Source organism: Ranitomeya imitator, chromosome 7 (genome assembly GCF_032444005.1).
Source record: "Ranitomeya imitator isolate aRanImi1 chromosome 7, aRanImi1.pri, whole genome shotgun sequence".
NCBI lineage: Eukaryota > Metazoa > Chordata > Amphibia > Anura > Dendrobatidae > Ranitomeya > Ranitomeya imitator.
In genome coordinates this window covers 40055660-40067100 of record NC_091288.1, presented here as the reverse complement: position 1 = coordinate 40067100, position 11441 = coordinate 40055660, and the positions used below count along the sequence as shown (strand labels likewise).

The window sequence follows — 11441 nt, the reverse complement described above, 5'->3', positions numbered from 1 at the left end:
CACTGTCAAAAAATTCTGTTCACTTAAAAATAATCATTTTTGGATTTGCGAATGTTTTGTCTCACATTTGAGCTTAGTATAATGAACGGAGAGTGGCTGGAAAGTTTTGACCAATCAGTAATACGCATAGAGAGATTTTCGCCCCATAAGCAGAAAAGTCATTGAACTGTCAGAGAAGTGTTCGTCCGGCCATTTACCTTTCTGCAAACATCAAGTATACCCTTTAAAACTTCACTTCTTACTGCAGAACTGTCAGTCTCACTCCTGGTAACTGCTATGGACATGCTGCTCTCCTTGTCATAAAACTTACTTTATAGGAGTCTAGTTTGGATTACAGTGCAGGTAAATTTATTATGCATCTTAATCTTTTTTTTTTTAAATTATTTTGTATTTTTATTTTTAAAAACAGGCTGTCGTGTTTGAGATATTAATTTCTATTTATTTTCATTTGTAATTATTATGCTTAGCTTTTATATAACTTCATTAGTTTAATTATTTTTAATTGGTATACTGAATATTTATTCATTTTTAAACGAGCTTCACCAATGTACACGAGATTATATATATTTTTCAAAATAAATCATTCTTACATCACGAATTTCCATTGTATTTATGGCTACGGAAAATCTACAACGCCTAGGTGGGATCAGCTAATAATTCCGGCATTTAATCTCTGTGTTATGTTGACCCATATTCTGTTTTTGAGGAAATATGGGGAAAAAATGGATGCATAATACGCATTATTATAACAGATTTGCATTGCCAATGGATGTTATTTGCTCTTAATATCAAAACTGGTGAATCTCTTCACTTTGGACCCTCCAGATGTGCTGCCTGGGTTAGACTGGATTACCGTACGTTGCGCTTATGGTTCCATATTTTACAACTACTGAGGGATTTATACTCTGATGAGTTTTGGGAAAATGAATTGTTGGAGGTTGACTAAATTTAGTTATTATTACTTATTATTTGAAGCCTGCTCATGCCACGACTCTGCTGAGAATGAGTTGTCCCACATCGATCACTTTTCCTTTTTGGGATTTGCAATTTATCTTCCCATCATGAACTCCATTTTTGATAACCTAATGGAAGTCGTTATCCTGTATACCGGGTGCTGGGAACCTCAGGTCCTCTGGCCATTAACTGCCCATGATGACCTTTTCTCCAGCCCCCGAGCAGATTCCTCGGGACCATAGTACTTGGGCCTGCAGCTGTGTATTGATGGCCACAGGCCCGTTAATTTCTTCTTGACTTGTGAACTATTGTCACTATTGAACGCCGAGGAGCGTGCAATGAACGATTACGCCCTGACATCAGTGGAAGCATCAAGACTTTGTGAGCGGAGTTACCGCACAATTTGTACGGCCCCCGTGGGATTTCCTAAATCTCCAAATGGCCCTTCACAGAAAGAAGGTTCCCCGCCTCTGCTGCACACCTTTGAGGAGCTTTAAAAAGTCACTGTTTTACACATTTTCAAATTTTGCCATCCGATGAATTTTGCATATAGACGTAGAAGAAGTAAAGTCCTTGCAGTTGTTATTGTTTCAGTACAAATGTTAGTGACCCCAAGTTCCTGGACAAGAGCCATCAGTGATCACGGTCAATCCACCCTCAACAAATCCTGGATCTGTCATTGTAATGGGCTGCTTGCTTCAGTTTTTGGGAAAAAAAAACCCTGTTTTCTCTCCTGCTGATCTACCAGTTTTCTGAATGCTGAGCTATGTGTAACCGTGCCCACAGCACTGATTCACAGCTTGTGTACACTGTGCATAGGCAGAAATCTGCCAGTCATTGCAGGGGGTGGCGTTATTCAGCGCTCAAGAATATGGAGGACTACAAGGCGGCAGGTTTTCTAGTCTTTTATTAATAATGTTCTGCTGATAAAACTGTGATTTGATCAAAACTATATCAGGTAGTTAAGTAACTTACATATCACAGGAATAAGGATCTCTCCCTCTACATTATGCTGCTCTCAGGCTAGATAAAAAAACTGCTTAGAAATTCCCTTCAAACTTGTTCAGAAGCAGCAGCAGCACGGAGGACAATATATAGCACTTTAGGGAGCATTATTCAATAGTACTGGGAAATGTAGCTGTGAATCCAGATTTGGGGTGAGATATAACACTTACTATAAAGCAGCAGCACAGTCAGTTTTCTTCCCTCCTCAATCTGCTCACCCCTGTAAGTAGACTTCACTAGGCAGCTGTGATCTGTTCCCTCAGTGAATTGACAGTCTGTGTTGTCTTAAGGAAGACAGATTTGAGTTAATTGATGGAGTAAATTATAAATTCAGGAGGCAGAGGGGAAGTGGCTGTTAAGTGGAGAAAGAGTAATGTTTCTCTGATAAGATATTTTACAGAGTTTCTTATATTAACTTGTACTATTACATCCTTCTTATTGTAATAGTACAAATGTGAACATATCTGTCAAATATTTTCAAAATACTGCACTTTATGTTACTTCAGACATTTATTGCAGCCTGATTTGGAGAGAAAACAAGCGATAGGTCATATGGTCATTGAGTGACCAGTCATATGTGCCGTCGGTGCTGATCATCACTTTGGTGTTGTCTTTACTTTCTTGCATATGCTTTTAGTTGCCCCCCAGTGATTAATCCTGATTTCGGGGGATAAAAGAATTTGACTCTGTGCAGTTGGTATGGACCCCCTGTTAGAGGTAGTTGTATGAGTGGATAGTTGTTGGGTTTTTTGCTGAGGGATGTATTGTATAAAGTAAGTTCATGTATCGTGCAGGCTGTAATGTCATCCTGAGAGTAAGACACAGAGGTAAATTTTTAAAGGGAATATATGAGCAAAAATGACGTTTAAATAAGAATTTTACATGAAATATATATATTTTTAATTTTTGGTAATCTTTTTTTTTTAATTTTTCATTTCACTATCTAAATAAAATATACCAGAAAGCTTGCAATTTTCCCACTGGCCTCTAGCTAGAGATGAGCGAACCCAAACTGTAAAGTTCGGGGTTCGTACCGGATACTATGTGCTGAACTCCGAGCACAAACTTCTCCTGGAAGTCGATTTTACAGCTAAGGAGCCTGGGGAGGAGAAAGAGAGAGAGAGAGAGAGAGATCTACAAAGTTCGGGTAACCAACTAACCATTGATTTCAATGAGGTTCGGGTTCTGCTTAAAGTTCGGCTACAGCTCAGTCGAGTACCAGAATCCAAACTTCCATGGGTCCCCTCATCCCTACCTCTAACCCCTATGTTACACTCACACTTCTTGCTCTGTACGGATGACTTTTCATCAGTCTCATTATCATCACAGGTTTACAGTGAAAGGTATACACAGTAGACAACACAGGATTCACCATTCACAATAGGTGACGGTCACAGCTCAACTCTGCCCTTTGCCCAGATTAGACCATGCTCAGATAACATGTACTTAAAAAAAATATGGTCAGTGTCAGTCTATTTATGCAATTGTTCATGTAAAGAAGAGGACCTTGTGGGCTAGTGTGAAAATTCGAAGATATATATATATATATATATATTATTTATAAGATACCTCTTAAATATGCAAATTGTCTCTTCAGAGAGGAAGAGGACTAGAACTCTAGCGCCACCTATAGAAAGCAGCAATCCTAAAAGTCAAAGTTGACCCTTTAACAAGCCTTGTCACATGACTTGGATAGAATAAAAGCCAAACCAGATCTCAATTTGTAGACACTGTGTTTCGGGGTATTGCCTCTCGTCAGTGCAAAGTATGAGATCTGATTTGGCTGTGTGAGAGCTACCTCTCCGGGATCCAAGGGGTAATGTTTCTCCTTGCGAAGAGTGACATGGCAAGCATGCTGAGATGAGACTTTTAAGCTGCAATGCTCCTATTGGTGGCACTAGAGTTCTAGTCCTCTTCCTCTCTGAAGAGACAATTTCCTTGTAGAGAGGGACATGCCTGGCATGCCAGTGTAAGGAGACTTATAGGCTATGCAATGCTCCTCTGGGAAATTAAACATGATATACTGTATTAATTTTGGATTGTAGTCTTTTTGTATTTCAGATAAAAAGAGTGACAGTCCACTCCATACCTAAAAATCATGAACTTATAAATTGCTCTAGGTGTTTACATTTCGGATGCTTTCTGGGTATACACAACGATTACTATGCTTTTTTTTCCATTATGGCAGTTCTGCAAGTTGCCTGCAATGAGATTGGAAAGTTATATTGAGTATATGTCTTCCCTATTAAGTGTTTAATTACAATATAAATGAATATTAATAAATAAATCAATAGATAAGTCAGAGGATCATTCTAAGGATGACTCTACATTAATTTTTAACCTTTTTTTATTTTTATTCTGCTTACAAAGCAAATACTCATTCATTGATCAGTGTAATTGGGCATGAGATATATTGATGATATCATTTTGCAGGGACGGAACAGGAAACAGCCATGTCAGTGACTCTAAAGAGCATCAAGAAACTCGGAAATGAGAATTCATCATTCGAGTCGGATGAATCAGGTACAGTAAATGAAGGAAACATAATCTGGCAATGTTCATGTTTACATTTTTTTTTATCTAATTAGGTCTAAAATCATTTGATGACTAATTTCTTTATTCAAAACCCCCTGTATAGAGTTAATATAATTACAATATGATTACTGCATATAGGTTTATACTAAACTCAATCATTAGGTACTATTTTTTTTCTGTCGGGCACTTCTCAAGGGAAGGTGAGAAGAGAACGAACAGCTTTTTTTTCTGGAGAGCATATATTTTGCATGAAAAGAAAAAAAAATTAATACTATGCAGCATTTTAATTAGCTCCCCCTAGTGGTGGCTGCAGCCAGGAAAATGTTTAACTTTTAAAAAGATTGACAGTTCTCATTTTTGCTCTAATAAATACTAGTATTTCCCCCCAAAATTGCACAAAACATATTTTATTAGAACACTGTGGTATTCTGTTACTCTGTTACTCCTCCTAGAAATATATGCACAAAATAGAAAGTGGGTATTATCATCAAACATCTTGGAGAACTAACAACAGATCTTCTATGGATGTAGACTTGCGCTAATTCTTTAGCCTCTCCATGTAATCCCAAACTGGATGATGCTGAGATCAGGACTCCGTGGGGCCGGATTATCCAGGGCTCTTTGTTCTTCCTTACACTGAAGTTCTTAATGACATTGGTTGCATGTTTGGGGTCGTTTTTCCAGCCGCCAAATTCATTTGGAGTGAACCTGACGCTTCCCTTATGATATTACATTATGGATACAGTAAGTGTATGTCTGTGCTTCTCAGCATTGAGGACAACATTAATCCTCACCAAATCTACAACTCCATTTCCTAAAATTAAAAAAAAACTATATTTAGATGGAAATTGAGAAAGGCCCTCCTGAAAAACTGTACAAACTACAAAAACACCAGGAGTAAAGGAGCCAAAGTAAAATTCAATAAACTTTATTAAAAATACATTATACAAAAAAGTATATGTAAGACATAAATAACAGGAGATCTTAAAACAGAGGTTGACATTACAACGGGTGCCAATATTGGAGAACCATAATTGAAATGAGCTAATTTACCTATATAAGTATATGCAGATCTCATATATAGACTAGTGTGTCGACCAAGAAGTGGAATGCTGGGAGGCGGATTAGGTAGATGGAATACAAAATACATGAATGGATCTGACCTCACATTGATGGTATATTGTTAAACCCAAGGTTAGCCACAATAAAAATATCATTATAACCCTTTATTGATTCAGGGGAAGACAGGATATTTTATCCAAATAAGTTGTGTAACAAGTCTTCCAAAGTAGAGGGTTCCCAAACAGAAGACCAAGGATGTGAGTCCAAGCATATCAAATATAAAACATACCACTAATTCCCATGCATAGTAAACATGCAAAGGAAAACCTTCCCAGTATTATAAATAATCAAGCCTATTTATAAAAGCCCAGGACATAATGATCTATCCAAGGTAGATTGTGGAGCAAGTCCTACAGTATGGATAGATGTGAATCCAGGCATCCCATTCAATAAAACATTACCTGTAAGGCATAAGAAATATATGAAAAGAGAGGCAAACCCTATGTAAAGGACCTAATATATTCCGCAGCGCTTTACATTTTGTACACATTATCATCACTGTCCCCGATGAGGCTCACAATCTAAATTCCCTATCAGTATGTCTTTGGAATATGGGAGGAAACCGGAGTGCCCGGAGGAAACCCACGCAAACACGGAGAGAACATACAAACTCTTTGCAGATGTTGTCCTTGGTGGGGTTTGAACCCAGGACTCCAGCGCTGCAAGGCGCCACCGTGCTGCCCATACTCTTCAAGAAAGCTTACAGCATGCACTGACCCCACTGCTTCCCCACCACTACTGGAGATACCGCCTCACCATCACCGGAGCTGCTGCAGACCCTCAACCTACTGTCTCTTCACCACCATCCTGTAGAATGTAAGCCACTAGAGCTGGGTCTTCTCCCCTCTGCATCAGTCTGTCATTGTTAGTTTGTTTATTGTAAGTGATATCTGTAATTTGTATGTAACCCCTTCTCATGTACAGCACCATGGAACCAATGGTGGTATATAAATAAATAATGATAAAATAATAAAGGTCAAATCAAAGAAGAACAGTCTCGTTTTACATATACTTTTTGTGTCATGTAATGTGTCTTTAATAAAGTTTATTGAACTTTATTTTGGATACTCCTTGTATCCATTTGCTGATATACAGCTCAGACTTGCAAAGACCCTCCACCATGTTTCACTGCTACCTACGCCACTCTTCAGACCTAATGAACAAACTGATTTCTGTCAAAGCCTAGTTTTTCACATTTTGGCTCATCAGTACAGACCACCTGCTGACACGTCTTGTCACCTCAGTTCCTATGTTTTCATACATATTTGAGTCACGTGACTGTACTGTAATTCTACCATGAAGTCTAGTGATGAGCGAGCGTGCTCGCCACTGCTTGATACTTGATTGAGAATCGAGGTGCTCAGGCCCCGTTCGAGTCCCTGGCCTGCATATTTTGCGGCTATTAAACAGTCAATAAACATGGGTGGATTGCCTGCTATACATGGCAATGCTATAACCATCTTGGCTCCTTGCATTACTGTGATTGGCTGGCCACATTGCGTCATGGGGTCTTATAAAAGACCCGGCGATGCGATGCTCAGCACACTCTCCTCTAGAAGCAGTTCAAGGAGAGTTGATCTAGGAGGGAGAGCTTAGATTAGAGCATGCATATAGGCCGTGTTCAATTGCTATTGTAGTACTTATATACCATTGCGGCACCATTAAAACAAAAGTCATTTACAAGGCTACATACTGTCCTTTCTCTAGTAAAACCATGTGGCCCTCGCTCATAATTTGTAGAGGGTTATCAGGCGGGACTCACTCATAATTTTTAGAGGACCAACATGTGGCCATCGCTCATATTTTTTATAGGGGAAACAGGCAGCCCTCGCTTATAATTTTTAGAGGGTCATCACGTGGCCCTCGCTAATAATTATTTTGGGTAAACAGGCAGCTGTTGCTCATAATTATTAGAGGGTAAACAGGTGACCTTCGCTAATAATTTTTAGAGGGTAAACAGGTGGCCCTCACTCATAATTTTTAGAGGGTACATAGGCAGTGCTTGCTCATAATTTTTAAAGGGTCATCAGGCTGCCCTCGCTCATAATTTTCAGAGGGTCATCATGCGACCCTTTCTCTTAATTTTGCCAGGGTATGTATAATGTACTCCTTTATAATTTTTACAGGATGTGTATGAGGCCTACCTCTACAATTCTGTTACATATATAAATGTATACCCCCAGGGGTAAATGTTTTTGAGTGTTTGCATATTTTATGAGCAAAGGTAAACAGGCGGCCCTTGATCATAATTTTTAGAGGGTCATCATGCGGCCTCGTTCACAATTTTTAGACGGTCATCATGCGGCCCTCGCTAATAATTTTTAGAGGATAAACAGGTGGCCCTCACTCATAATTTTTAGAGGGTACATAGGCAGTGCTTGCTCATAATTTTTAAAGGGTCATCAGGCTGCCCTCGCTCATAATTTTCAGAGGGTCATCATGCGACCCTTTCTCTTAATTTTGCCAGGGTATGTATAATGTACTCCTTTATAATTTTTACAGGATGTGTATGAGGCCTACCTCTACAATTCTGTTACATATATAAATGTATACCCCCAGGGGTAAATGTTTTTGAGTGTTTGCATATTTTATGAGCAAAGGTAAACAGGCGGCCCTTGATCATAATTTTTAGAGGGTCATCATGCGGCCTCGTTCACAATTTTTAGACGGTCATCATGCGGCCCTCGCTAATAATTTTTAGAGGGTAAACAGGTGGCCCTCACTCATAATTTTTAGAGGGTACATAGGCAGTGCTTGCTCATAATTTTTAAAGGGTCATCAGGCTGTCCTCGCTCATAATTTTCAGAGGGTCATCATGCGACCCTTTCTCTTAATTTTGCCAGGGTATGTATAATGTACTCCTTTATAATTTTTACAGGATGTGTATGAGGCCTACCTCTACAATTCTGTTACATATATAAATGTATACCCCCAAGGGTAAATGTTTTTGAGTGTTTGCATATTTTATGAGCAAAGGTAAACAGGCGGCCCTTGATCATAATTTTTAGAGGGTCATCATGCGGCCTCGTTCACAATTTTTAGACGGTCATCATGCGGCCCTCGCTAATAAGTTTTAGAGGGTAAGCAGGCGGCCCTCGCTTACAATTTTAGAGGGTCATTATACACCCTTTCTTATAATTTTTAGAGGGTAAACAGGTGATCCTCGCTCATAATTATAATTTTTAGAGGGTCATCAGGCTGCCCTCGCTCATAATTTTCAGATGGTAAACAGACGGCCCTCGCTCATAATTTTTAGAGGGTCATCAGGCTGCCCTCGCTCATAATTTTTAGATGGTAAACAGATGGCCCTCGCTCATAATTTTTAGAGGGTCATCAGACTGCCCTTGCTCATAATTTTTAGAGAGTCCACATGCGACCCTCTCTCTTAATTTTTCCATGGTGTGTATGATTCCCTCATTCATAATTTTTACAGGATGTGTATGAGGCCTACCTCTACATTTCTCTTACATATATAAATGTATACCCCCAAGGTTAATTGCTTTGCGGTGCTTGCACTTTACCATTCTAGGAATCCTATTAAAAATAGGAAGAAATGTTTTTTGAGGCCCTCCTCTATGTGTCTTCCAGGGTGTACTGCACTCCTTTCTTCTAATTTTTGGCAACCCTTGCACTTCGTGCATAAGCTTTATTAGTCTCGGAGACCCACTACCTAACAATTTTAACAGAATGTGTATGAGGCCCTCTCTTATGTCTAATACAGGGCTATCGGAGTAGCTCTTTCTTCTAATTTTTGGCAGTTCTTGCATTGTCTGCATAGGCTTTGTGAGTTTCAGAGTCCCTCATTTATAAATTAAAGAGGATGTTCCTGATCATGTCACACACACCACTTGACCAGATAAGGCAGTAAGGCCTCTTTCACACTTCTCTCTTTGTAGTCCTGTCGAGATACGTCGTTTTTTGAGAAAACAGGATCCTGCAAAAAAATTTGCAGGATCCTGCATTTCTCATAGACTTGTATTAGCGACGTATCGTGACGGATGGCCATACGTTTCGTCCGTCGTGCACTGGATCCTGCTGAATTTGACGGCCTGTCTTTTCCAAAAAACATTCCATGAAACGTTTTTTGTCTGCAGTGGAAAACCTTTCCCCGACGCCTCCTGCGGCATATGTCGTTCCACAGAATGGGAGCCTATGGACACTGGATCCTGCGCACACTGTAAAACGCAGGAATCCAGTGACATGCCTGGAAGCATATTCCAACCCGGGGAAAAGTCTCTCTCTCTCTCTTCCCCGGACATCTCTCCATTGAAATTCAGGCAACAACGTGTGTAACGCATCAGTCAAAACACTGGATGCGTTACACACGTTTTTCACTATTTTCACGGCGTTCGTCGATACGTCACAACAACACATTACGACGCCCGCCAGCAGACAGAAGTGTGAAAGAGGCCTAAAATGTTAAAATTACCTTTACCAGTGTCTACTGATGGGTGTAGATTTATTTCCCCCTCTGCTATGTCATTAACTGAAGTCATAGGCGCTGGGGAAATAAGGAGGCTTTTTTTTTCTCTCTTTAATTTTGTTTTATATATAAGTCATTATACAGGAAGGAGGTCAGATTGAAGATTATTATCATGAACTTGGCAGCTGAATTTCAGAAGATGGTGCCAACTGGGGAAGAAGTACACACTGGGATGAGGAGTTGAAAAAAATTGAATATATATTATATCTTATTTCATAAAAATGTGATAGATAACTTTTTACCAGATATGTATATATATTGTTAGGGATTTTATCAAACACCTTAATGGTATAATTTATGTGGGTGTAAACTTTTAAATAAAGTAATCTGTGTCCAGTAGAAACCACTCTGTTTTTGATGATTTATCTATTGCCTCTTAGAAAACAATGTGAATTTTCTGTGGGATTTCCCTTATTAGCTACTTTGATAATTATTTTTGGTGTTATCAAAGAGTGCAAAATCCTGACATTGAGACTGATGGTCTTAAATCAAGAGGTTACAAAATGTCCTATAAATATTCTTATGTAGGACCTTTAACAACAGAGTCTAAAAATTAAAGAGACCCTCTCCTGATGAGAATTCAGGTGCAACAATGACACTTAGAGATCTAAAAAGGGAACTGCATTCACTATAATGGCTGTAACATGTAACATTTATCATAGATTTCTAAACACATAGATTAATAAACAGTGGAGATGATTTATGACATACCCACATTTAGCATATTTGTGTTTATACGTTTTTTTGGTAATGTTCTGGGCTATGCAGCTGTTAATTATAGCTTTTCTATGACACCTCTATCACTAGCTTTTTCTCACCATAAACAAAAATTTTTATGTCAGTCTGAAAGGAGTAGGTTGGTGACTGTGACGACACAGCATTTAATCATAATTATCCAGTTGTCTATTTTCAGTAGGCCAGGATGCATAGACTGTTATTTTTATATAGACTTTTGAATTTATGTGTTTTTTCTTCAGTTGGTCAAGACACACAGACTATTTTTCGCATGAGCATTTAACGTTGACTTTTGAGTTATTGTTTCTTGTAACTTATTGTCTGTTACCTTGAATGGCAGGGACGCAGGGTAATTGAACAATAGTTGTTTGTTAATATGTTGATTATGCATTGTACCAGACCAGCTAATTTGGTGACCTGCAAAACAAAGAATTATGAACTATGCAGATTGATTAAATACTCAAACAATGAGAGTTAAACTCATCCCACATCCCACCTGACCTGTGGATGATGACCTGGGTGGGTATTAAAAGGGATTTCTATCATTCTCAAGAGGAATCAAGTGACTTGCCAGAACAACAGCTAGGACAAACAATACACAATGCAG

General features: G+C 38.9%; 1 protein-coding gene across 1 annotated transcript in view; it reads left to right on the top strand.

The window, feature by feature from the left end:
* The first annotated feature begins 243 nt into the window (after positions 1 to 243).
* Positions 244 to 11441, top strand: part of LOC138646079 (bile salt export pump-like) — a 78141-nt gene continuing 66943 nt past the window's right edge. The window contains exons 1-2 of the mRNA XM_069735548.1: positions 244 to 342; positions 4393 to 4482. Of these exons, the coding sequence (XP_069591649.1) occupies positions 4413 to 4482 (70 nt within the window). The 5' untranslated portion in view covers positions 244 to 342; positions 4393 to 4412. The remainder of the gene's footprint in view (positions 343 to 4392; positions 4483 to 11441) is intronic.